This window comes from Cibotium barometz, chromosome 21 (genome assembly GCF_041138505.1).
Source record: "Cibotium barometz isolate CiBa-2024 chromosome 21, ASM4113850v1, whole genome shotgun sequence".
Lineage (NCBI taxonomy): Eukaryota > Viridiplantae > Streptophyta > Polypodiopsida > Cyatheales > Cibotiaceae > Cibotium > Cibotium barometz.
Genome location: NC_141066.1, coordinates 50,905,061 through 50,932,224, shown reverse-complemented (window position 1 = coordinate 50,932,224; position 27,164 = coordinate 50,905,061). Strand labels below are relative to the sequence as shown.

The 27,164-nt window shown below is 41.8% G+C and overlaps 1 protein-coding gene across 1 annotated transcript; it reads right to left on the bottom strand.

Annotated features, from left to right (window-relative positions):
• Positions 1 to 3,260: 3,260 nt before the first annotated feature.
• On the bottom strand, positions 3,261 to 20,708 carry LOC147627323 (uncharacterized). Its single transcript, XM_086815275.1, has 4 exons — positions 20,451 to 20,708; positions 20,083 to 20,343; positions 19,145 to 19,258; positions 3,261 to 3,383 (listed from the first exon to the last, which is right to left on the bottom strand). Exons 1-4 carry the CDS (start codon positions 20,664 to 20,666, stop codon positions 3,261 to 3,263), a joined length of 714 nt encoding a protein of 237 aa, XP_086671401.1. The 5' UTR covers positions 20,667 to 20,708.
• Between the last annotated feature and the right edge of the window lie 6,456 nt (positions 20,709 to 27,164).

Genomic DNA, 27,164 nt, shown 5'->3' with positions numbered 1-27,164 from the left:
ATGCGCTTTTAGAAGCTAAAATAGATGTGCTTTTAGATCTGCTTTTAGACACTAAAATAGATGTGCACTGTGTGACAAAAAAGACCAAAAATTAAACTTGAGAGCGTTTTGAAAGTATGGAGAAAGGGCAAAATGCAGTTCTTGCGAAAACCTTCCCGCCCTATTTCTAATCCTCTCTCACCCTCTGGAGATTCTAACCCTCTCTCACCCTCTCTAGGTTTATCACTAGGTTTTTGAATGGTATGTTTAGAATTAGGGTTTTTGATTGGTATTCTCTTCACTCTCTCTTTCTCTCTCTCTCATGCATAAGCTTCTTATGTTTAAAATTTTTGAATGGTATTCTCATCTCTCTCTCTCTCTCTTTCTTATGCATAAGCCTCTTATGCAAAAGAGACTTATACTTAAACCTCCTTATGCATAAGGCTTAAACCTCCTTGTGTATCCATGCTATTCACACTTTTAGGAATTTGTATTATTAATTATTTTCTCAACTTTTATTTTGTTTTGTAGGTCTTCTAATCCTCTCTTTCAACTTGACCAAAAAGACGTAAATGCTTTTCTCTCTTTCGTCTCTTTTTTGATTTTGTATGTATGCATTAGGTTCTTAGGGATTTTGTATGTATGCATTACTAATCATTTCCTTAACCTTTCGTTGGTTTTGTAGGTCTTCTAATCTTCTCTTTCAACGTCACCAAAAAGAGGTAAGTGCTTTCCTATCTTTCCTCTACCAAAAAGAGGGGTTTTGTTTTGTAGGTCCTCTCTCTATGCATAGAGCTTAATCTATAATAGATCTCTAATCATAGAGCTTAATCTTTACATTAAGCTCTATTCGTAGAGCTTAATGCATAGATTAACACTAGTTCTGTAATTGGACACTAAAGTGTCCTGAGGACACTAAAGTGTCCTGAAAGTTAGCATTTTTCTTGAATTTTTGTGGGCAATCTATTAAGAGTTTTGAAATGCTTAACATCCACAGATGTTCCTCAAGACCCAAAAAAAAAATTTGAGATTTTTTAAATTGCACTTTTCTTAGCTTTTGCAAGGTAATATTTTAATTTTCTTAGACGCATGCTGATAAAACGCATGATTTTTGCTGTTTTCAAAATAGTAGGAATTTGTACATAACTTTTAGAAGGGACATAGTTTGATCATGAAACTTGGCTTGATGGAAAGCCCATGATGTAAACTAAATCTTGGAATCATCAAACGATAATTATTGGATAAATTTTTGACTCGCTAATATTGAAATGATGTTTTTTATACAAGTGGAGCATGAATTTTTCTCCTTCCATATGCAAGCTAATAATGTAAAACTTGAGGTGCACCCATGTTATATAGGGTAAATACTACTTTGTTTTGAATTTTCCAAAACTTTAGATCCACTTTTTGGGCCTCTTCTCATACATGGCCTTTTGCGCAACCTGTTTTTAATACGTAAAATGTCTAATTATGAGCCTAATTTTGATTTTCATCAAAGGGGACAACTGTGTAAGTGCATTATTTGTTGTAACTATAGGTGTAGACTACTTGTGCAAGCATAGTTATGATTAGTTTTTGAAAAAAGATGATCAAATTTTGTATTTTTATTTTTTATAGTTTTTTTAGAACTAGGCGATAAGAACCTACTTAAGTGGAGGCTAAGTTAGTGTCATACACATCAAATTATGGCTTATTTATCTCATCTCAAGCATGAAAACCAATAATCAACATTCTCCTTGATAGGGCTACAATGTTTTTTAGTGGCGTGATTGAGTTTTGATAATACGCGTTACTTTTGCTGATTTTATACAACTTTTTTGGAAAAAATTCTAGGAAAGGAAAATGATTTTTTTGGTGAACTTCTACCTCCTTGGACTGATGTATGCTATCAAAATATCTTGGGAAAAATGCTATTGATATCATTGGATTTTTTTTTGAGAGAATGATGCTTGCATATTTGGAAAAATCCTGAAAAATGTTCATTTTCAAGACATATGCTACTTTGTTGCTTATGTACTTTCAAATAAAAAGGCATTTTATATGTTTAGTATTTTTTACATAAGCATAGGGTTATGTTCTACATGCCCAATGAAGCATTTTGGTTTTTAAAGCCTACATTAGGAGTTTGATTTTTTTTCGCAACCCCCAAAAAAGGACACTCAAGTGTCCTGTTTTGGTACCAAACTAGTGTTAAGCTCTATGCATGCATTCATAATGCATAGATATCTATGCATGATTAAGCTGTATACATAGAGCTCTATGCGTAGAGATTAATGCATGCATATAGCTTAATCTATGCATGCATTAAGATCTATGCATGCATGCTTAATGCATAGTGCTGGGGTATGGTTTAGTTTAGGCTAGCGTGGCTTGCATAGTGCTTTATGCATAAGCCTCATGCATAGGCTTTATACATAAGGCCTCATGAATGCTTTATGCATAAGTCCTCATGCATACCCTTATGCTTAAAGCTTTATGCATAAGGCCTCATGCATGCTTTTTATATGCATAAGCTTAAGCATAGCTTGCATAAGGCTTGTATAGCGGCATAGTTTGCATAAGGCTTGCATAGTGGCATAGCTTGCATAAGCTTTTGTATGTATGTATTACTAATCCTTTCCTCACCCTTCTGTTGGTTTTGTAGGTCCTCTAATTCTCTCTTTCAACATTATGAAAAAGAGGTAAGTGCTTTTGTATCTTTCCTCTCTTTCCTCTATTATTAGTGCACCCTTGGGTGTTGGGGATTTGTTTTGTAGGTTTGCGCATAAGCTTTATGCATAATGCTCATGCATGATTTATGCCTAAGCTTTATGCATAAGGCCTCATGCATAGCTTTATGCATAGGCTTTATGCATAAGGCCTCATACATGCTTTATGCATAAGGCTTCATGCATAGTTTTATGCTTAAGGCTTCATGCTTAAGGCCTTATGCATAGTGCTTTATACATAAGCCTGATGCATAATGCTTTATGCAATAAGACCTCATGCATAAAGCATTATGCATGGTGCTTTGAACAAAATGGTTGCATAGAGGAGAATGAGATGATTCCCATGGGTCAATTGACTTAAAGAGTAGAGAAGTATTGATGTCATAATATTTGTTTTATTTTTGGGTTTTGAAGAATGAGATGAATGCAGGGGTCAATTGACTTAAAGAGCCGGGCAGTCTTCATTTAATAATATTTTCTTTGTTTGTATAGATGTGACCTGGGTCCTCGTCCTTTTGTCCCATACACCCACAAGTTGAGGCTCTCATCGAGTCTTAAAACGACTGTTTACTACTAGAGGGCATCTTTCGCTATACTCCCACCCCCGAGCAATTGGCAGCCTATGCAGTAGGCAACTCCTTTATCATCAGGTCCACCCATAGCCCAAGAGGCTGCCTTGCCAGGCACTTCACCTACCTTTACATTCACCCCTCATCCATAAGCCCCAGTTAGTGCTACAACATCTCCTACACCTCCACCTTCAAGAATTGTGACACCTCACAGTTATCATGGCTCTCATGAGAGTGGTAGCCGTCATCGTATAGGGAAGGTAGTCGTGGAGATAGTGGCAGTCGTACCTTAGCTGCACTAGCACTAAGAGTGGAGGTAGAGGAGATAGAGAAGATAGAGGATTCCTAGGGCAGTGCTTTGGGGGTGGGGATAGTTCTTTAGAGTCACCACCACATCATGGTGATATATCATAATATGATATCACAAATGTGGGTGGCATAGTTGATGACTCTGGTGGGAAGGAGGTGGTAAACTACTTGTGCCATTTAGTTTTTGCACACTATAAAGACTGCTTTATACATTTTAAGCAGCAAAGGGAGATCCTAGTGGATGATTGCATTAAAGCTGTCAATAGGAAGTATCCTAATTCTCACGACCAAATTTTTAATAGTAGATGGGCGCGACACAAAATCAAAGACATACTTAAGAATAGGAGGTCTCTAGTAAGGAGACGTGCAAAGGGGGAGAAAGTCCGAATAGATGCCGATCAAAATGGATATGTTAAGCCATCTACTGCTCATAAGGGCGAGTGGAAGAAAGCCAAGAAGGAGCTCTTAGAAGGAGTAGTGAACCAACAACAAAGAGAAGCGCGACGAATACAAATGGAGCGATATGGATCGTCGCACTTCGGATCTGGAGGTCGTGCATCATGGGAGGCCGAGTTTGTATGTATAGTGCAACTTCATGTCTTTTTTTTGTATGCTCTCTATTTGAGTTGTGTTATAATTGTTGTAATTTTTATCTTATGATGTAGTGTGACATTGTGGGTAGAGATCCTACCCCAACAGAGACTCGCTACCATCATTGCCATAGAAGAGGAGAGACATGGGATTACCTTCACGAAGGGATCATCTCCAATGAACAATATAATCGAGCAAGGAGAACACCAATGCAAGTAATACTTTTAATTTTTATTTACAAAACATGTTTCGACCTTTATAATACTTTCTTTTTTTATTAATATATATCTTCACTTTGTGTAGGCACAAGGTGGACAAGAAGGAGGACAAGAAGACTCGGAGAGTGATGACTCCTTTGAGTAGTGACCCGCTAGTTTTTCTTCATGTATAGTTTTGGTTTATGATGCAACTATGTTTCTTTTTCAAGCCTCATGTGGCTACCATCTATTGAAAGAGGAAGAGAGACAAGCCAAGAGACACCACATACGCTCCATAAGAATGAATCATATTAGTCACAAGTCACATATATATAGGCAAGACCTAGAGTGAGTTAGGGTTAGCTATATATAGCTCCAACTCCCCCGCTCAAATAAAGGTCTCTAGCTGCAAGTAAAAAAACCCTTGGGAGCACAACGAAAAAACCCGAGCTCCTACATATAAAAGTACAATGCCACCTTAAAGTCCATGTGCAATGTGTTTCTATATACAAAGTACAAAGAATAAATGTGCATGATGTGAAGTAATGTGTGAAGTGTCCTAAAGTCTATAGGCTATGTACAAGTCTAGACAAAATTGACATGACGTGAGATATGCTAATCTCCTAAAAGAGAGGCCATTGCAACTCCAAGTTTTGATCGCAAAAGTGTAAACCGAGCTTCATGGAGTCCTTTGGTGAGAATGTCTATAATCATTTGATCAGTTGGACAATGTTCTATCATTATTGGTCTTCCTTACTTCATGTCGAACATAGTGATAATGAACTGCAATATGCTTGGACTTGCTATGTTGCACGTAGTCCTTGGCTAGACTAATAGCACTTTGGTTGTTAGATCTAAGGGGAGTGCTTAAGGAAGGAGAATGACCAATATATATCAGCAAGCGATTGTCGAAGCCAAACGATTCATGAGCTGCTAAAGATGCAGCTACATATTCAGACTCTGTAGTAGTAGAAACTACAATACAACGTTGTTTCTTGCTAGCCCAAGATACAAAACAGCCATTGATAAAGAAGCAATTACCACTGGTGGATCGCATGGAGGACAAGAGCTTGCCCATTTAGCATCTGAATAACCCAAAAGATTAAGAGAAGTTGATGAAGATATGTCTTCTTGACGGCGATATACAAGTCTGAAATCTACAGTGCCCTTCAAGTACTTCAAAACACGTTTAGCTTAAGACCAATGTCTTGTAGATGGAGAGGACAAGTATTGTCCTAACAGATTTACTGCAAATAGAATATCAGGATGAGTGCTCATGCCCACAAATTGAAGACAACCAACAAGGTTAGCATAGGGTTGATTTAAAGCTAATGATTCAGCCTCAATATTTGTAGAAGTACTCCTAGTAGAGCTTGCAATCCAAACTTTTGAACAATATCTTGGATAAACTTTGTTTGACAAAGAAGAAAAATACCATTGTGAGACGATACCTTTGAACTTGAATATCAAGGCATGAATGGATGTCGCCAAGATCCACCATATCAAAGGAGGCTGAGGATAAGACCTTTCTTACTTGTTGCATGAAAGATAGATTACTAGACACAAGTATAGTGTCATGAACATAAAGGGCCAATATCACAAAATAAATATCCACATTGCACTTGATATAAAGATTTGGATCAGAGAAGCAAGAAACAAACCCCTTAGATGTGAGAAATTGATCAATCTTGATGTACCATGATCGTGAAGCTTGTTTTAGTCCATACAAAGCGTGGTGGAGTTGGCGTACAAGATGTTCCTTTCTGGGAATTGTAAATCCTTTAAGTTTCTTCATATATATTTCCTTCTTTAAGTATCCATTAAGAAAAGCCGTCTTAACATCCATTTGATGTATTTCCAAATCAAACTAAGTTGCAAAAGCTAGTAGTACTCGAATGCTTGTACTACGAACTACGAGTGAAAAAGTGTCATGATAGTTAGTCCTTGCAATTTGTGAGAGCCCTTTGCAATTAAACGAGCTTTGAACTCATCAAAGGATCCATCTGCCTTTGTTTTAGTCTTGTAAACCCACTTACATTTGATAGGAGTACAATCAGAAGAGGTAGATTGGTAAGAACCCATGTACCTTACGAGATCAAAGACTTATATTCAGCTTCCATGGCTTCCTTCCATTGTTCCTTTTGTGGAGAGGACATAGCTTCTACATAAGTTGAAGGATCTTCACAAACAGCCCCAATACGTGATTAAAGGTCATCATCATATACATGATTTACACCGTGCTCAAGTTCAATAGGAAGATCAACATAGATATCAAGACATTAGGACTTGTTTGGGGTCTTCTTAGGCCCTTTTATTTGGACACTTAGTGAAATGCTTAAAATGCTAATCAAGCTTTGACCAAGCTAGTGGCCTAGGCCTGAAAATGCATTTTTTCTTTTCTACAAAAAAGAAAATAGGCCAAAAGGTGATCTAATCATTAGATCTTCTGTCCTTGGGAAGGAATATGGACCTAACTGCCTTTTTGTCTTGTAGTGAAGTACCTTTCACAAAGAATGTTTGAAAATTTTTGTCACTTTGTTCCCTCCCTTTTTGGAGGTGTTGTAGATCCCACTCTCTCTCTACACTCTCTCTAAAACGAGTTTAGGGTGTTGCAGATCCCACTCTCTCTACACTCTCTCTCTAAAATAAATTTAGGGTATTTTACTTGGGTAAGGGCTTCTTTTTCTCTCTCTAGGAGCCATGGCCTGCAGATCTGGACCTCCTACTCCATCATCCTCTCCACCAGCTCTCATGGAAGAGCTCACCATCCCCTCTTGTGAAGGTACAGATCTACACATCCTTGCAAGCTGAAGCTCTCCATCTCCATCACTAGTAAGCTCTCCATACCTATCATCCTCTCCATCTCCATCACTAGTAAGCTCTCCATATCTATCATCCTCTCCACCAGCTCTCATGGAAGAGCTCACCATCCCCTCCTGTGAAGGTACAGATCTACACATCCTTGCAAGCTAAAGCTCTCCATCTCCATCAACTAGCAAGCTCTCCATATCTATCTCCTCAAGGCCTCCATTTCCATCTCTCTATCCATCTGCATATCCTCCACCTCCATCTCCATCACCATCTCCATCTTCATCTCCTCCATCACCATCCACATTTCCATCCTCCACCTCCATCCTCCATCTCCATCACCTCCATCACCATCCACATTTCCATCTCTGTATCCATCTACATCTCCTCCATCTCCATTTGCTAGGTACAATGGCTCTACGAGACATCACCAACAAGCAATTAAAGTTTCGCTTGCATGTGGACTTAGACGAGGAGTATGCCACAATGCGAAGTAATCAAACGAAGGGATGTATTCCTGCTGAGGTGCTACGACTTCAAGGTGCAAAAGCCATTGATATTTGGACTGATGGAAGCATTTATCCCCTTGATCCACAGACTGGTGCACCTCCCCCTTTTCGTAATATCACGCAGGTCGTACGCTTCTTGGGTGGTGACGGTTATAATGGTTTCTTAGGGTACTGTCAGAGGCTCTATTCTTTGTACTTGCAGGAACTCTCAAATCAAAATCACCAGGAAGCTTCTAAAATTATGCAAGGAGGAAAAGGAAGAATGTGCATCAACTTTCATGGCCACAAAGGAACATATGCTGGCTCGACTCAAGGATCTAGAGAAGGAGGATGCAGAGCAGAAGATGAAGCTTGATGAAGGTGTGGAAAGCAAGAATCGAGTTATAGAGAACTATCTCCGTCTTTGAAACTCAACTCGGAACCTTCGCCGACGTGTCGATCATTTCACTCACCTCCCCGTGGGATATAATGCAAGGCAGCGAAAGCGCAAGCCTGTGAGTCTTCTTTCCAAAGATGGGGGGCTCGCAAGTGACGTGTGCATCAAACAAGGTAATCACAGCTTCAAAACTAGCATTACATTCCTTTTTCATATAGTTATGTCATTGACTCTGAACTATGTGATGTCCAGGGAATGTGCTAAAGCAATATTAGGTTGTTCCAATACTGAGGAGTCTATCCTTGAGCACATTATTCCAAAGTAGAAAGTAATCAATATGATAACCAATCCAGTAAATGGTGCGTTGCGTGACAGGATTCAAAAGTATTTTCTCAAGGAATTCGAGCAGATTGTCAGTCCCGTTGACATGCTCACTGTGTGCCACACAGCAAGTATCATTGATAAGGGATACAGGGCTTTGTATACTTGCATCACAGCACATCTACGAGGCAAAGGAATGACAGGATCTATACTTCCAACACCATACAGTATAGTTATGGCAAGGAAGTCAGCAAACAACAATATTGCCGACTTGCTAGGTGCTACAGATGGGTGGATGGTAGCATGCCAATGTCAAATTCAAAAGATTTTGCTTACAACAAGTTTAACAATGTTTACGTCGAGGTGGAGGCACTTCAACGAGCTATGATTCAATTTTATGATATGACATTAGAGGAGACGGATGGAAAGGCTATATTTGTTCTCAAATTGGATGAATGTCAAGTTGTAAAGGGCCAAAGGGTGGAACGTACAAGTCTGACACTCATGAGCAGGGCATTGAAACGAAAGAGCTTAGACGATGAAGATGAAACAGGTGATGCGGAGAATAACTTGCACACAAAGCGACGCAAGCAAGATTACTTTGGAGTGCAGTCTGAGAAGAACATATGGTGGCAGGCTGCATGGACCCTTCCGCACGAGGACCATGACAGTCTGAGGTGGTACTTCACCCGTACAGGTATTCAAGGAGTGATACACAGGCAATCAAATGGTGAAGTCTTGCATGTGCCTGGCACTGGTGACTTTGAAATAGAGTGGCACCTTGGTGGTGATCTCAAGACCCTCAAATGCATGTTGGAAACTTAAAGCGGTGCTAACACTTTGATTCCATGCATCTTTTGTTGTCATCCAAGGATGCCAAGTGTCGCAGTGGTGGGGGAAGGCCAAACAAGCAACCAAGGTGAAAGGTCATAAGCAGGCAAGTGCAAAGGGCTCAAATCAATTACAAAAAGGGAAGGGTATGCACATCTAGCTTAATGGAATTTTGAGCTACAATCAAAGCAAGGCACCATCTTGCACACAGGAGGATGCTACTTGGAACCCTATTCTTTCAATTCCACTGTCGCGCGAGTACGTGTGTGTACCTTGCACGCAAGACTTAGAATTCTGGACAAATTGTTGATGCTCCACATCAATTATGCTTGGAACATGGAGCCAGAGTCACGGCGAGAACAGTGCATCCAAGAGCTTGAAGTTGTTTTATCATCCGTGGGGCTTCACGCAGGTGCTGTCACCCTCTCTAAGGATCGCAAAAACCCATCAAGTACCCAAGATAACCCTAATAAGATATGTATGGGTGGTGCAAAAGCAAGACACCTGCTCTCAAACTATGGTGAGGCTCAAAGCCATACACATTTTGAATTATGAAAGCAGATTTGTGATGTAACAACCTATCGAGGCAATGAGGCGACACTAGGATTGAAGCGTGCACATGTGTGGGAAGCTTGTGATGAGATGATGAGGCTTCTTGAGCGCCCGTATCTTGATGAAGCAGAGATAGCTACATTCAAGACTTTGATTAAAAGATTCACAGAAGAAATGATCGATGCTTGGGGGGAAACTCATATAACACACTACATGCATATTCTCTATGCGCACAGTTCCTTCTTTCTAGATGAATATGGGTCTCTTGCACTTTGGAGCAACCAAGGCATGGAACGATCACATTACCAAGCCAAGGCAGCCTATTTTAAGAACACGGGTCATGTCGGTGGCAAGGTTCGCAACAATGTGTTTCAGGAAATGTTCAATTGGTTTTACCCTGCACTTACTGGGAGAAAGGCCCAAAAGCGAGCCGGAAATTTATGTTTGAGGTGCAAAATCATGAAGGTGGTAGGTGCAAGGTGAAAGAGAAGGGTGCAATGCGTCAATGGCATGTGAAAGAGCAAGGCAATGGCACAGTGGTCGACTAAGAAATGGCCGCGTGTGGTTACCCACCCAGTAATTCTTGTTCGCCACTTTTTGGCGCGTTCATTGTAAATTGACTTTTTTGTAATTTTGGCCCCCTATAAATATCAAAGTGAGTTTTATTGTCATTTTTAAAAGTCTTGACTTGTGAGCTCTCTCTCTCTCTCTTCCTCTCCCCTTGACTCTCCCTCTCGTGTGCTCTCTCTCTCTCTCTCTCTCTCTTTCTCTCGCTCGTGCACTAATATCTCACGCACATGGAGCCCCCAAATGATCCTCCCTCCAATACGCAGGATGACATTTTCAAAGACCTTGCGCCCTTACCGATGGCACATAGAACTGAAATCCCAAACATTTACCCACAATCCCAAATGGATCTGGAAGCTGAGCGTGTGAGGCTTGAGCGAGAGGCCCAAGAAGCCCAAGAATGCCAAGAAGCAGAGAGATTACAGAAAGAAGTAGAGGACATGGAGGCAGCTGAGAGAGCAAGAAAAGAAGCAGAAGAGACCGTCAGAACACAGGAGGAGGATGAGGTAGCAAAGAAAGCACAAGAGGATGAGGCAGCAAAGAAAGCACAGGAGGATGAGGCTGCCAAGAAGGCGGAAGAAGACGAGGCAGTTAGGAAGGCAGAGGCAGATAAGAAGGCTGCAGAAGAAGCTCAGGCCGCTGCAAGCAATGAGAGAAGATTTGCATTCTTTGCTGCGGAGGAGGATTGGCTTAACAGACAAGCTCGCAGATTTTTTGCTGACCTGCGAATGGCCGGATACGAAGATGACACAATTTTGGAAGCGGCTATACAAGGTCTTCTAGCAGAATATACAAAGAGGAGAAATGAAGACACAGTAGAAAGGGAGCACCTAACGAGTAGTAGGATTCTCAATGCAATGTTAGACACAGTCTTGGCTCATGCACTTGGTAAAGGAAAGAGAAAACTCTCAGCTGAAGAAGTAGAAAATAAGAGACAAAAGCTTGAACGAGAAGCCAGGGCAGCAAACACACGGAGGCTTTGTGAGGAAAAAGAAAGAAAAGATGAAGAGGAGCGAGTAAGGAAGGAGGCAGAGCAGAGAGCAGCTCAGAAGACTCCATGTGCAAAGGCAAAGAAAACTCCAACACCTGCAAAGGCTAAGAAGGGGAAAACCATTCCTAAATGCACAGATTCCCCTTCCGATAACTTCCAAGAGCCGCGACAAAAGTTCAAAAATGACACGCCAGCTTGGACTCGCCACGCGCAAGCACCACCACCCCCAACAACGTAGAAGAAGCAAAGGTGGAGACCAGGGATAGTTGCCCTTAGAGAAATTCGCAAATATCAGAAGAGCTCCACACCAATTATTCCAAAGGCACCTTTTGCGCGTCTCGTCAAAGAGATTATCCTCGACCAGTGCTTGCCGGGATGTCAATCGTGTGTAAGCAGCGGCACTAGGCGCTCTGCAACAAGGTGCCGAGGATATTTTGGTTTTGCTTTTCCAAGACGCGGTTTTGTGCATGGTGCATGCAAAATGTGTCACTATGATCTTCGTCTAGCTAGGCGTATCCATGGAGACGACGCTCTCTTTCACTAGATAGGAGAAGCCTTTGTAATGTAACAAATCCGTGTTTTGTAATCTCAATTTGATTAATGAAAAACCATGTCTATTTTCAAAAAAGTTGTTTTCTATTGCAAGTGATTGTTGTCTTGTCAAGGTAATTGTAGTCTTTTGCATGTAATTGTTGTCTCTACGTACATTCGACCTCATGTGGACGCTCGTCTGCCACCACCCGTCCAACTTTGGCTCGACTCAACGGGTCGATTTCTCTTGCGTTTGGCCCCAAAAGGGTAGATCAGATGTGCGGGGTGCGCCGGGGCCGACCGGGGGGGGGGGGGCGGTGGTCGCGCTGTGGACCCTGTGCGCCACGGAGCAATTGACCTGGTCAAATAGGCTACAGTCGCTCCGTGGCGCACAGGGTCCATGGCGCGACCACTGGCCCCCCTGGTCAAACAGGCTACAGTCGCTCCGTGGCGCACAGGGTCCACGGCGTGACCATCGCCCCCCCCCGTCAGCCCCGGCGCACCCCGCACATCTAATCTACCCTTTTGGGGCCATACACAGGAGAAATCGGCCCGTCGAGTCGAGCCAAAGTTGGACAGGTGGTGGCAAACGAGCGATCACAAAAATTGATTAAAACATCATGACACGACACGACAACATATAAACACATCAAGAAGATAATTAAAACTTAAAATCAGCTCGACAAACATTTTGATGTCATTAATTGTTTGATTTTCACAAAAGACAAATGAGTACATTGGATCTAGCCCACTCGCTCGATGAGCTTGGTGAAAGCCTCGTGGGTGAGAGTCTTTACCGATGATTTGTCACCAATGCATTCGGCTATCTCTTTGGCATCAGTGATGCCTTGTCCAAGGCTAAGGCCACAAAATCCAAGGAAAGACCCCGCACTTTTATCACCAAAGCTATAGATAGCTACTTCCCTATTTACAAGAATACATTTATGGGCATTTTGGGCTATAGGGGCTTCAGACAGGATGACGCTTAGGGCTCTGCACTTCAAAAATTCAGCTTGCGCGTCATTTGAAAAGTCATTTTGTGAATCACGCAAAGCATCTCGGCATTGAAGCTCGGGATGTAGTGTGCCGGCCATAGCGCAGCATCTTTCCCCTCCACCTCCTTGCGTGCTCCACCCTTTCGGCTTGCGAACTAGTCCATTTCTCTTGCGGTGTACAAAGTAGATAGAAGAATGAGTTAACTTCAAAAAATTACAAATTAAGAGGGAAAAATTGGGTGTACTACCTCAGTGGCATCATCATGATCCGCAAGGTTTGCATCACTAATATTGATGCTCTCGAGGCTGACGGAATCCGAAATGGCAAGCGGCTTGTGAGGGGCAAAGCTAGTTTCTGGCACACTCTCGTAGAAATCCTTGCACTGGGATATTTGTACAAGAGTCTCTGCCACAAGGGACTCTATTGAGGCATGATTTTCTGGGAGCGCAAGCACCTTTGTGACATCTGCAGAACTGAAGTCAATGCAGATGCCATCATCTTTGGACGGTTGTTGTGTGTCTCGCATGCCCGTGTACATAGCAATGACTGAGAGAGTTTCATCCTCGTGTAGCCCTGAGGACATGGGCAATGTCATGCAAAAATAAGAACTCTACACCTTCTACTATGTGATGGGGTGTAGAGTTCGCACTTCCAGCTCTAGAACTTCATCCATGACATCATCCCCTTTGATGCCCCGTTTCACAGCCTTAGCTTGCGGCTCTTCTGCCAGAGGCACAAGTGCAAGAGATGCTTCTTGCACTGGGGTGACAATCTCCTCCTTTGGGTCAACTTCCTTGATCAAGAGATAAGGTGTGGCTTTCTTTGGAGGAGTGGCCTTCCTCTTTCCCTTGCTTTTCTCTGTTCCCTCCAAGATCAGGAGGGCAAGAGTCATGTTCAAAAAACTTGTGCCGATGTTGCCCATTCCAAGATCTACCAGGTTATCTTCTTCCTCCTCCCTTAGATATGTGCTACTAAGGCCTTTTAGGAATCTTGCAAGCCTGAACCTGAAATTTTTGTCCGCTTTGTAGGTATGCTTGATAAGATCCACAGGCACCCAAGTCCCCTCCTCGTCTTCAAAGTTGACACAATATTCAGCCATGTATGTGTCCATGTAGCTAGTGAACGCCCCAAACACGTCATTATGGAGTTCGATGGTGCCTTCCATGTCAATAGATGTCTGAAAGATGGGTGCAAGCTTCTCGATCAAGTGACCGAGGTCAAGCCTATGCAATTGAGATCGGAGAGCTTGGCCATGCTTGAGTAGCGAAGAAGGCAAGGGGACCACAAACACGTGACACAAAATTGAACGGAAATTGCGAGTAGCCAAAATTGTTTTGAATTAATCTCTCAAAATCTGTTACATAGCTTGCTTGATATGGATACATCTAGGGAAGGGAATGCTTTTACAAAAGTAAGATGCCTCTTTCCTCTTACGTAGAGGTTTGTTATCAATCACAAATGAAAAGTCACCTTTCAGTGCAAACCTAAGGCCTAAGTACTCCCTTAGGTTCGCCATAGTCCAATCAGCATTTACTATGATATCCCACACATCAGCTTGCGTGCTAACATGTACATCAAGCTGTTCTGCATCGTTGATGTCCGAATTGAGTGCTTGCCATTCACCTCCAGTCAGCTTCCAACGTCTGTAAGGAAAGATAATAGAGAGTTGTTGCTTTCCAAGTTGGTACCGAACGACCATCTTCTTCGACACCACCATGCACTTTATCTTGTCACCCTGATGTTGAATAACCTTCAAATCCCACAAAGGTAGCAGAAAGGCACTCATTGTTGTGCCTCCCTTTGCAATCCATATTGTAGGAGTCCGGTGAACATCAGCCTCCTTGAACAAAAACACAAACAAATGTAAAGGCATGAAGAACATGAGAGTCGCACGATGTGACCCATAGGTGCACTTCATTGCATTGCATTGCATTGCATTGCACACATGTGCACTGCACACATCAATCTCAATCCGACGTCTGGTTAGTGTAACCAAAGTATTGTCGGTCTGTGAGACTTGGTACTACAGGGAGCCTCCATAGAGTCCCAGAACCATCTCTTGACATGGGTACAATATACTCTGCATGAAGGAAGAAAACTGAGTGCTCTAAAAGCTCTGATGCCGAACAACCAGTATATAGTAGCTTGCCAATTTCAAAGTGGTGCACCTCAAAGGTTCCAGAAAGGGCCTCTAAAGGCTCCCATTCCATAAATGTCGACGGAAAGATGTCTGCACAGAACATTACAAGAACACACTTGAAAAAATCAAGCTTCCGTAACATGAAATGATATTAGCATGTCTCAGTGCAACCCATAAAACAAGAAGCACAAATAAAACTTACAATTTGCAAGAAAGCGTTTGTGATTGGCATTGTCAACACGGAGTTGCGATGCCTTGTAGACGTGTTGGATCATCACCTGCTTGCTTCCGTCAGCCCCCTACTTGAGATCCACTATGCGACCCTTCCAATGGTGCGACTTTAGCCCTATGTGTCTGCGAGAGACTTTGTGGGATCCCCTTGTGCTTGGATGCATCGTCACCCACATTCCTTTTGCAAAGGTGCTTGTAACCCACAAGCTAGTGTCATCTTTTTCGTTGCTGCTACTGCTCCACGCTTGAACGAGGTCGGCGACTCATTATGCTTGGCTAACCGATTAAGCTAAATGATTTGAAGTTGTAGGTGTGTAAGAAGATCTCTGCAACCTAATGCTAGCAGAGCATATAAGCTGGCAACAAGAGGAGTCAAGAATGTGTATAAGCTAGCAAGAGGAGATTGAAGAATGTGTGCAAGCAAGAGAGGATGGACTTGATGGGGGAAAAAGTGGACTGTTTTCCAAGCTTTCCATAGCCAAGAAGGCACAGAAAGATAGATCTAACTTTAGAAGGGAAGGGGAAGGCTGAATGGGGAGGGAGGAGGCCAAAAAATGACTCTTTTAGTTAGAGAGAGACTCAAAACCGAATTGCTAGTTTTAGAGAGAGGAAGAGGGAGTGGGGAGAGGAAAAAGTAGCTTTAAATGAGGGATAATGATGGGGGGGCGTTTTTGGCCCCAGCCCACTTTTTGAGGTGGGGTCATTTATACCAGTTTGAGCTGTCTTTATTAAAAAAAGGTGAGAAATTTGATTTTATTGAAAGATTTTGCATTTTTCAGCCCAATTTCTTAAAAGAAAATGGTATGATTCAAGTTTGACCCCTACATATTAGGGTCAGGAAAACCCAACATTTTTCTCCACATGGCCTTCTCCCCCATTGCACCACTCCTTAATGACTGTCATTAGGCTTGGGGCAAATTAAAGGGCCCAAGGAGACCCCAAACAAGTCCTAATGTCTGTAGCAGTCTCCTTTGAAACCATAGGATGAACATCAATAAACTTGTCTCCAATATCCATCAAAAGAGTGTTGTCATTGTGCAAATCATTGTCCAAAAGTAGAAAAGGAAAAGAAGTGAGTAATGTTTTTGTATCATCAGCGTCATCTATGGACCACGAACCTCCCATAAATTGCTCATTGCATATAGCATCTTAATTGCCTTTTGAGAACTTGGATCGTAAAACTTGTAACCCTTTGAGTTGTCAGAATAACTAATAAAAATAACCTTAAAACTTGAAGGTTCTAGCTTGTGTCGTGTCTCTTTTGGGACATGAATATAAGCAATATACCCAAAGACTTTGAAATGTGCAACAGAAGGAGTTTGGCCTGTCCAAGCTGTGATTGAAATCTTACCACCAGAAGGTGCAGTAGTTGGAAGATGATTTTGAAAAAAACGGCTGCTGTCAATACTGCTTCTGCCCAAAAAGAGTGAGATAATCCAGAATGAATAAGCATGCATCTGATTGCATTCAAAATTGTACCATTCTTTCGCTCTGCAACTCCATTCTGTTGGGGAGAATATGGAATGGTATACTCATGGTGGATGCCGTGGTTGATGCAATGATCATGAAATAGGTTGGAAATATATTCACCACCATTATCACTTCGAAGAATTTTGACTTTTTGACCAATGTAATTCTCTAGAGATATTTGGTACCTCTTAAATGTGTCCAATGCTTCTAATTTATATCGTAGCACAAAGACATTTGTATACCGTGAATAGTCATGAATAAAAGTAATGAAGTAACGGTAGCAAGACTTGGATGGAGAAAAGGGTCCACAAATATCAGTATGAATGAGATCCAAAAGATTATTTGAATGAATATTTGTAGACATTGGAAATGGCTTACGATGATATTTGCCTAGAGAACAATATTCACATATCTCCATATGCGGGTAAGATTTGAGGTCCATACCTATCACAAGATCATGACGATGAATATCAAGAAGCTTTGAGAAATTTGAGTGAGCAAACTGATGATGCCATAGCTTACAATCTAGATCTCCTAGAGCTGTAACAACATTTGCAACATCCTCATTCAATGAAAGTTCAAAGAAATTACCATGTTGAGGAGCAACCGCAATAATGGTGCTATCCTTTTCGATGCGACACTTTGTATTATCAAATCCAACAAATAGAGCAAGCCACAAGCCGTGCAATAGAAAGTAAGTTTCTTTGTAAATTAGGAACATATAAAACTCCTCGCAGTATTTTGGTTGAGGAAGAAGTTCCCAAGTACAAGTCGCCAATACCCATTACTTGGCAAGTTGTATTATCAGCAAGATAAACCACTTTCTTGATAGGAATTGGATGATATTTGTGTAACCATTGGAATTGATATGTCACGTTGTCAGTAGCACTAGAATCAACAATAAAGAGAGAACCATCACGAACATGTAGTACCTTTTTTGGAGAGACATTAGAATGAACCAAATTAGCCTCTTGATGAACATTGTCTTCATCATGAGGATTTTGTTGAGTAGCATAAGCTTGATTTTGAGCTTCATCATAATGCCTCTTGAAGCATCCACTGGATGAATGCCTTGTGCTCCCACAATATTTAGTAGAAGAGGAAGAACCCCTTGATAAATGAGGTTTCTTATTTGTAATACCATGTTCTTTATCGTACTCTCATGCCCAACATTCAGATACCAAGTGACCACTTTTGTCACAATAAGAACAACACTTTTGAGGAAATCTCAAACGAGAAGAATTACCTCGTCTTTGGAAGCCACGAGATGTAAATTGTGAGGAGGAAGAAGGGCGTTGCTGAAATGGACGTCTCCGGACTGCAAAGGCTATCTCTGATTCTATGTACTCTTGGAAAATCATGACCGTTTCATGAGTTACCGACATCAGACAATCATGACATTGAGAATATTCAATCAAAGAAATACATGTATGCTCAAAGTCAATTCCATCCTTGTTAGATAACATAGTGACAATATTATCATACAAAGGATCCTTCACCGTATTATTAAGAAGGTGTGTAACCAATTGAGTTCGAGGAATAGGATCCCCTACAGCAGAAAGTTAATTCATAATACCTTTGAATGATTCAATGTGACTAGACATGGATGTACCTGCCTTGAATTGAAGCTTTCCCAATGTGACTAGACATGGATGTACCTGCCTTGAATTGAAGCTTGCCCAAAAGATTACAGAGATACAGAATCTCTGTAACGGTTTTCTTCTCAAACATAGTGATAAGATAGTCCCATATAGCATATGACGTGGATAACGGATAAACAGCTAGCATGAGTGAATCGTTAAGGGAAGAATGTATATACCAACGAGCAGCCTTATGATGACAAATCTAGTGTGCATGATCAATTTTCCACTGTTCAAAAAAAGGACCTTCGGTAATAATAACATCATTCTGAAGTGGATCAATAGGTTGAGGAGGGCATGCAAGAATACCAAGAACAATATCTGCCAATTTGTCTCCTTCCAAAATTAATAGCATCTTGTATTTCCAACTAGGAAATCCTTCCTTGGAAAAGAGGAACAGAACGCTGCCCAAATGGAAATCCGTTAACAAGTATGGTGGTTGCCATGTCAGGTTTTGAGAACACATACAAGATAAGATCGCAGAACTTGCAGATCATGTACGAGATATGAGAAACATAGCCAAAATAGGCATGCACCAGATGACGAGCATAAAGTGATCGTGTAAAGAATAGAACGTGAATCAAAATTAGAACTCTAAAAGTGGAGACCCGTGTCTCATGCACATAAGCAAACTTAGAGGTCTATAAAAGATAATAATAATAATAAGAAAAAGCACCGCATTATGACGATGTAACTTGCACGGCAAGTTTTGTATCTAATTGTAGCTTGTACAGCAAGCATCCATCTGAAGTTTTCACGGAAAGCTTTGACGATCAAATCCTACTTTTATGACTCAGAGACAACTCTCTGTTTGCTCTCACAAAGTACCTGTTTTACTGTTTTAGATACAGTTTGCCTTGCACGGCAAGTTTTGTATCTAATTGTAGCTTGTACAGCAAGCATCCATGTGGAGATTTCACGGAAAGCTTCGACGATCAAATCCTGCTTACGACTCAGAGACAACTACCTGTTTGCTCTCATAAAGTACATGTTTTACTATTTTAGATACAGTTTGCTTGAGCTGTGCTAACTTTTGACTCAGAACTCCGATTGACAAACCATTTTGATAGGTTTTGGTTTTAAGGACACAATTAAGAAACAATTCTAATTACAACAAGTGGAGCTATAAAATCATGTAGCACTACAAGACAATGCTGCCATACACGCGTTTCATACACGCGATAAATTACAAACGCGTGTATGGTCGTGCTTGTATTTGAATAGAATCGGGCGCGTGTATTTTAGCATTTAAGTTCGCGTGTATATTTGCATTTATCAACGCGTGTATAAACGCGTTTATATACATGCAGTAATACACGCATAAATACACGATAATATTCACGGGGTAATACTCGCTATTATACACGGATAAATACACGCTACTATACACGGATTAATACACGCATGGCAGAGAAAAACTGAAAAAAACTGAATTCCTTTACAAAATTAAAAACTATTTTCCTTAAACCATCTCATAGTACATTACAGTATACATCATTACACAATCCCACTACATGCATTTACAACAATGAAATATATTCAAAAATAAATCATGCATATGAGATGATAGAAATGTCATCAATTTAGAACATACAGTGACGGATTGGTTAGGGTTCGATCTCATCTTCAATAAGATCCATCCTTGCCAAACGATCAACATCAATATCCATTTGATCAATTGGTAAGGCTACGATTAAATTTATTCCACTATCGATATTTTGTACTCCATTGATAATGGTATCGATGTCCTGATCATCCTCATCAACATCACCATCATCCTCAATGGTAGGGTCATTCTCATGATCATGAGAAATGGCATGCTCATCCTCATTATCATGATCATCTCTTATTTCTTGATCATCGATCACAACATCTTCAATGGCATGTTCGACGTCATCTTCATTGCGGCTTGTTACATCCTCCATATGCTCCATATCAGTGAATGTATTATACATCACTTTGGAACGTGGTGCAATAGGGATGACGTACCACCATTTGATGTCATGCACCATTGGTAGATAGATAACCTACTCAAATACACACAGTACAGTAATTAATTAGCATATCAAAAGTCAAGGGGTACGCGAGCTTAGATATATATGTACATGAAACACATTAGTAAAAAAATGCATACCTGCTCACATTGTTGTGGCAATACAAGCCTATCTTTCTTTGTTTGCCAGAACTTTGTAGAGTCAATAGTTACATATCCACTTGCATGGCGTTTTATCGTTGCATCAGGCCCTTTTTCCACCACGTTCATTTGCCATTTGACATCCAAAACATACACAAAGAAGCGACGAAAGTCAAGCCTAAATATGTCTTGGATTATGCCACAATAATCATCCATTTTTCCATTAGCTCCCTCAAAGCTACTAATGACACCGCAATCTTGTGTATTTCTCTTTTCATCAATTCTTTGTGTTCGAAAATGCTTGCCTTCACACCATATAGCATTGAACATAGTGCACTGGACCAAAATAGAAGCAATATTTGTGTAAGCAATGTGAATAAATATTAAAAGCAAATCACTTACAACTAATGCAAAACATTAGCTCTATGTACCTTTGACATGCATCCTCGTGCATACTCCCATTCTTCCGCCGTGATATGCAGCCCCTCGTCGCTCTCTGCTCTCTCCATTTCCTCATGCAACCAATCAACATGGATATCATTCGGAAGTGTTGCTAGATGCTTAGGGTACGCCTTCCGAGAGCCATGTTGCCTCCGAAAGAGAGCTCTTTCTGCTTGCCTTTTTGTCTTTGCATCCTCATATCTTGTAACCCATCTGCTCATCACATCACTATTAAGGATACAAGTGAAATTGAGATCATCAATCAATGTTCTGTCAATTACTTTACTCTGTCCTTTTCCTTGAGGCACAATAGAGGTCATCCTCTAGTCCTCTTCATTGCTCCATAGTCGTGGCAAAGAGGTGTCCACCTGACCAAGAAATTATGAAATATATACAAGAGACTCTTGTATCAACCAACCCTCGGCCATGCTTCCTTCAGGCCTTGCACTTTGCCTCACAAAGTCTTTTAAGGTCTTCATGAAGCGCTCTAGGAAGAACATCCAACGTGCATGCACAGTACCACATAAAGCAATTTCGTCCACTAAATGCACAATGAGATGTAGTTGACTTGTGAGAATGGTTCGCGGAAAAGTCTCCTCTACCAAACAAACCACCTCCACTGCCATAACACGCGCATTATCCAACGTGGCTGGATCAATTGCTTTGGAACTAACATATCTGAAAAATAAATAAATAGTACGTTATACCTCATGCACGTTCATTTTGCAAGGTATAATGAAGGGTGATCTGAGCATGGGTTTTACATACCTCACAAGCTCGCCCATCTTATAAATACATTTTTTCAAACTCTTATTCGCACAATGGTCGATGCTAGTAGGTAGTATGAACTGCGCACATAAGAGCACATTTATGGTTTATGGCATTACAAAATTTAATTTCAACGTACGTACAAGACTTGGAAAACACTTACTTGAAGCATCTTGTGCCAATCGTGGGACTTCAACCCATATAGTTGCTCAACGCCTCTTTTCTTAGTGGTTGTAAAGGCTCCCTTCAATGATCTCATGCATCCAGTGGGAGTACGCAAAGTGGTGATGGCCTGCTTTACCTGCTTCTCCTCTTTCTTTGATATAATCCATGGTGCAGGCGGAAGACGAACGTGCCCACCCACCTCTCGTGGCCAAGCTTGACGCATACGTCTTGCGACCCGCAAGTCCTCACGTACGCTAACATTGTCTCGTTTACCAGTAATATGTTCCCAAATACCAGATCCCACATTCTTGAAGATGTGCATGGGATCAAGAAGATGGTTGATCTTAAGATGGGTCCAATATGGCAGCCGGAAAAAAATGGAGTACCTGCACAAGGGATTGCTCTATGTGACCTTTAATCCAATTAGAGACTACACAAAACAAGATTGAAAAAACATCACTATACCTGTTCATGCCATCTGGAGGAAGAATAGTTGTAGACTCCCAAATACGCTTCCAATCTTTTGCACGAAGTGTTTGTGGAGGAATGTTACTCTTACTAGCAACATATTTAGGATGATCTGAGGGGAGAAATCGATGATGATTATCGAATATAGTCTTACACAAACCATCAGCATACTCATGTACTAACGAAGGGCCACAAACAGGACATGCATGTTTACCCGATGTTTTCAAACCTGTTAAAATATAAATAAAAGTTAGAATAATAAAGTCAAACCGTCTAATTAATATATATAGCCAATAGTAATAGAGTAGGGAGGTAATTAGAATTCTTACCAGAACAATCGCTGTATCCTGGAAAGTCATGCATTGTCCACATCAACACTGCTTTTAAGTCGAAGTGTCAAGAGGAGGGAGGCCTACTAATGTCCACCACCGCAACACCTCTCCATAGTTCCTCCAACTCATCAATCAATGGTTCAAGATAAACATCCATATGCTTGACTTTATGTTTCCCTGGAATTAGAAGGGATAACATAAGATGTCCCTTCTTGATCGCCATTGATGGTGGAAGGTTGTAATTCACCAACACAACTGGCCACACGCTGTATGCGGTGCTTTTGAAACCAAATGGATTCACTCCATCCATACCCAGGCCAAGTCTCAAGTTTCTGGGCTCTGTTTTAAAGCTGGGCCACTCATCTTCAATATGCTTCCAAGCAGGAGTGTCTGCGGGAATTCTCCACATGCCATCATCCGATCGATGTGAGGAATGCCATGACATGAGCTCTGCTATGGATTTGCACTTGAACATGTGTTTGATGCGAGGAATTATAGGAAAGTGTCGCAAGACTTTACGAGGTACATCAAAACTCTTCATATCTGTTCTGTACCTTGCTTCACCACAAGTGGGACAATGTAGAGCCTCCTTATGCGTCCCACGAAAGAGAATGCAATCATTGACGCATGCATGTATTTTATCATAATCCAGTCCTCCAAGAGATGTCACATAGCGCCTCGCTATGTCTCTTGAGGTGGGTAGTCTATTTTCCTTTGGAAGCATGTTTGATAATAGCCTGCATCCAATATCATCAATTATAATTAGTCTTAAATCCTAAACCTTAAACCACTAATTCAAATTTGTAAGTTAGAATGCTTACTTCAACAATGCGTCAAGACTTGCATTGCTCCATCCATAAACTGTTTGTATATTAAGTAGTTCAAGTGAAGCACGTAAAACTGAGAATGTGCACCCTTCAAACACCGGTGTCGATGAAGCCTTATAAAGATGCTCTTGTTCCATATCATCGTCGTCCATACCTTTGGGATCATCCTTAAAAAGATTCCGCACCATATCATCAAGCACCTCCTCTTCCACAACTTCGTGGGGTGCAGGGCTATTGTCGTCCCTTTCCCACTCATCTCTGACAATAGATCCCGAAGCTCCAGCATCATCTCGTCGACGCTTTACGTGCTCTCGTCGCGCGTAGGGTACCATGTTAGGGTGTGGTACTGCATCCTGCTTCAATTTATCAAATTATATGTTACAACTCTATTAATTTAATTTGGATACCATGAGTCATTTGAATACCATCAATTTACATCTACTCACCTCTAAACCTGTTTGATTCCATTCTCCATACATGGAGATGTGATTCAAGGTAATTCGACGTGCTCGTACAATGCATCCTTGACATCGATTACACATACATTTGATCCGTTGTCCCAACCACACATCGCGATTACGATGACGCATTGTCTCATCTTCCCCAGAACTGCTTGAAGAGGTTGATGACATCCTGTGTACAAATCAGAAAACACAAAATCATTATATGTTTTTAATGAAAGCACAAAATCGCGTGTATTGACGTGGCTATCTCCTAAAAATTGCGTGTATTAACGCGGCTACTTCCTAAAAATTGCGTGTATTCACGCGGCTAATTTCTGCAAAACGCGTGTATAAACGTAGCTAAAATCACATACACGCGAATATACCTGCGTTTATAAATGCGAATATAAACGCAGCGGTATGTTTAAACTAAAAATAGCCCGCCTTCCCCAAATATAGATTTTGAACTAAGAAATCAACAGTGCATGCGTTTTTGCCTGTTTTCGCCTCTTCCAACAGCAAGGAGGGAGCAGAGAAAGGAGCACACACATGGGAGAAGGAGGGAGCAGAGAAGGAGCAGAGAAGACTCACTTTTTCAGAGGTGAGTCACTTTGTCCTGTGTCTTGTCTCTTTTGTCAGATTTGTTTACTTTGCTCTTTGCTCTTTGGGTTTGTCTTTTTGCACACGATTGGGTTACTGCATCCTGACAGGGGCGACAATGGCTGGTTCTTTTATAAGGACATTCTGTCTTTGTCAGGGGGTCGGTCTTTTCGAGAAAATTTTTTCGCAGGTCGCGTGTACGAACGCGTGTAGAAGCGCGTGTAACCTGTCTGCAGACTATGTTCACGCGCAGATACACGCGTTTCTGAACGGGTGTATACACGCGTTTTTTGACGGGTGTATACACGCGTTTCTGCAGACAGAAAACTACGGCGTTTCAGATTTCATGATTTGCAGGCAACTGACTTGAATGATGATATTTGTGTGAGTCAAGAGACAGCCCATGATGTACATGAAGATGTTTGTTGCAGGTTCTTTATGGATATTCCAGGTTCTTCATCCGATCCATTTGTGTACAGCAATTGGTTGATGGAGATGATGAATCACTTTGGGCGCCAACCTGGTCCGGTTGAGCTTACAGAGTATATGTATGCCCATCCCCCTCCTTCCCTGCCTGGTGTCTATACCCCTACCGCGAGTATCCAGGGCACTCCAGTGCCGTCTATTCCTCCGAGTCCGACGAGACGGCATGCAGCTTCTCCTCTTCCACGTCCACCGAGGAGACATACCTCATCCCAGACACACTCACGTACACCCTCACAGCCACCATCACGTGCTCCCTCAGAGCCACCGTCACGTTAGGGCTCACAGCCACCATCACGTAGACAATCCCCCAGTCGTGACTCCACCCGCAGCAGTAGGAAAAGTGGGAGTGGAGGATGCGGCAGGTGCTTTGGTGGGGGAGGTGGGGGAAGTGGGGGAGGTAGTAGGGCACGCAGTGAGAGAGGAGATAGAGAGAGAAGAGTTAGAGGAGACAGTTCGGAAGAGGAGGAGATGAGAGAGATAGAGAGAGTAGTCTGCTATGATGTGACGGATAGGGGCGGGATAGTGATGGATGCGAGGGGGAGGGAGGTAATGGAGTACATGCGTGGGGTAGTATCAAACTCATATAGAAATTGTTTTATTAAATTTAAAGATCAAAATAGCCGATTAGTTGGGGAGGTGATAGAGGCTGTACATAGTCGGTACCCCAATCCCCCACATGCTACATTCTCGGATGTATGGGGAAGGACGCGAATAAGGGAGATCTTACGTAATAAAAGATCTCACCTTAAAAAACTCACGTACCATGACCGGCTAAATGTAGCTGCGGGTGGCTATCCTACCGAGAAACCTGCCACTGCGCACAAACGCGAGTGGAAGGAGGCAAAGAAACGAGCAGAGGGTGGCGTGAAGAGCAGGCAGCATGTGGAGGCACGACGGATCCAGATGGAGACCATTGGATCTTCGCATTTCGGATCTGGCGGCGTCGAGTCATGGGAGACAGAGTTCGTAAGTATCCTGCCACTTTATTTTATTGTTTACTTAATTCATTGATTCTATGATTGTTTTAATCTTACAAATTGTGTTGATTATGATACAGCGACGGGTTACGGGGAGGAAGCCTTCAACCCACGATACTGCGTATGCTCGCCGGCATAGCAGACGTGACACGTGGGCCATCTTCAGAGCCGAGGGACGTATTACAGACGCGTAGTTTGAGATGGCCATGAGACCATACGGTCGACAGGTACTTGAAAATTCGTAACGAATGGTTTTGGTTTATTGAATTGCATATATATATACTTATATACTATATATTACTTGAACAGGCACAAGCTGCTGATGATCCACCGGCCGCCGCCGCTGCAGAGGGTGGACGTGAGCACTACTCCTCGGACATTCCGACCGATGTGAGCTCATCTGAGCATGGGGGGAGCACCGAGTCATCATCTGGGTCTGAGTAGTACTCAGACTTGTAGTATCACATTCCATATTGAGGATGTGATTGTATATATTTTTTTGTAAACTCAAGCCATGGGCTACTTCGAGATATGGACTCCCTTGTATACATGTATGAAATTTTTATAGTAATATTGAATTGATTGATCGATAGTATTACATTCATGTCTGTCTTGAATCGTGTAATGACAATGTATGCATTCATGTCGTTCTTGTCTTAATCTCCCTCGTGCATATGTTCTTCGTGGATGGTCTAATGGGATGGTCTAATGCACCAAAAACCCTAAACCAGAGAGTGCTATTGGGTGCTGGAATGCTGGAATAGTATTCAGGCACCAAATAGCACTCTCTGGATTTTTTTTTTTGCTCTCTGTTCGCGTGTATAAACGCGTCAGAACTGCTAAAACTTGCGTGTATCTGCGCGGATACCCTGGAAATTACGCGTGTATTAATGCGTATAAACTGGCAATCACGCGTGTATAAGCGCATCTAAATTAAAGAAACGCGTGTATAGACGCAGGTATAAATGCGTCTGGGACATTGGAACTGAACAGGATGCGGCTATACACCCGTGTATAAGTGCGTCTACTATAAGAAAAAGCGTGTATAGCCGCGTGTATCAACGCGTCTGTGTAAAAAACGCGGCTACACACCCGTGTATACGCGTGTCTGAGTGGTACTATACACGCGGTTTTACACGCATGTCTCTGGCCGCGATGATACACGCACTGATACACGGGCCCGCTACTTTTTTTCACAAGTCATTTT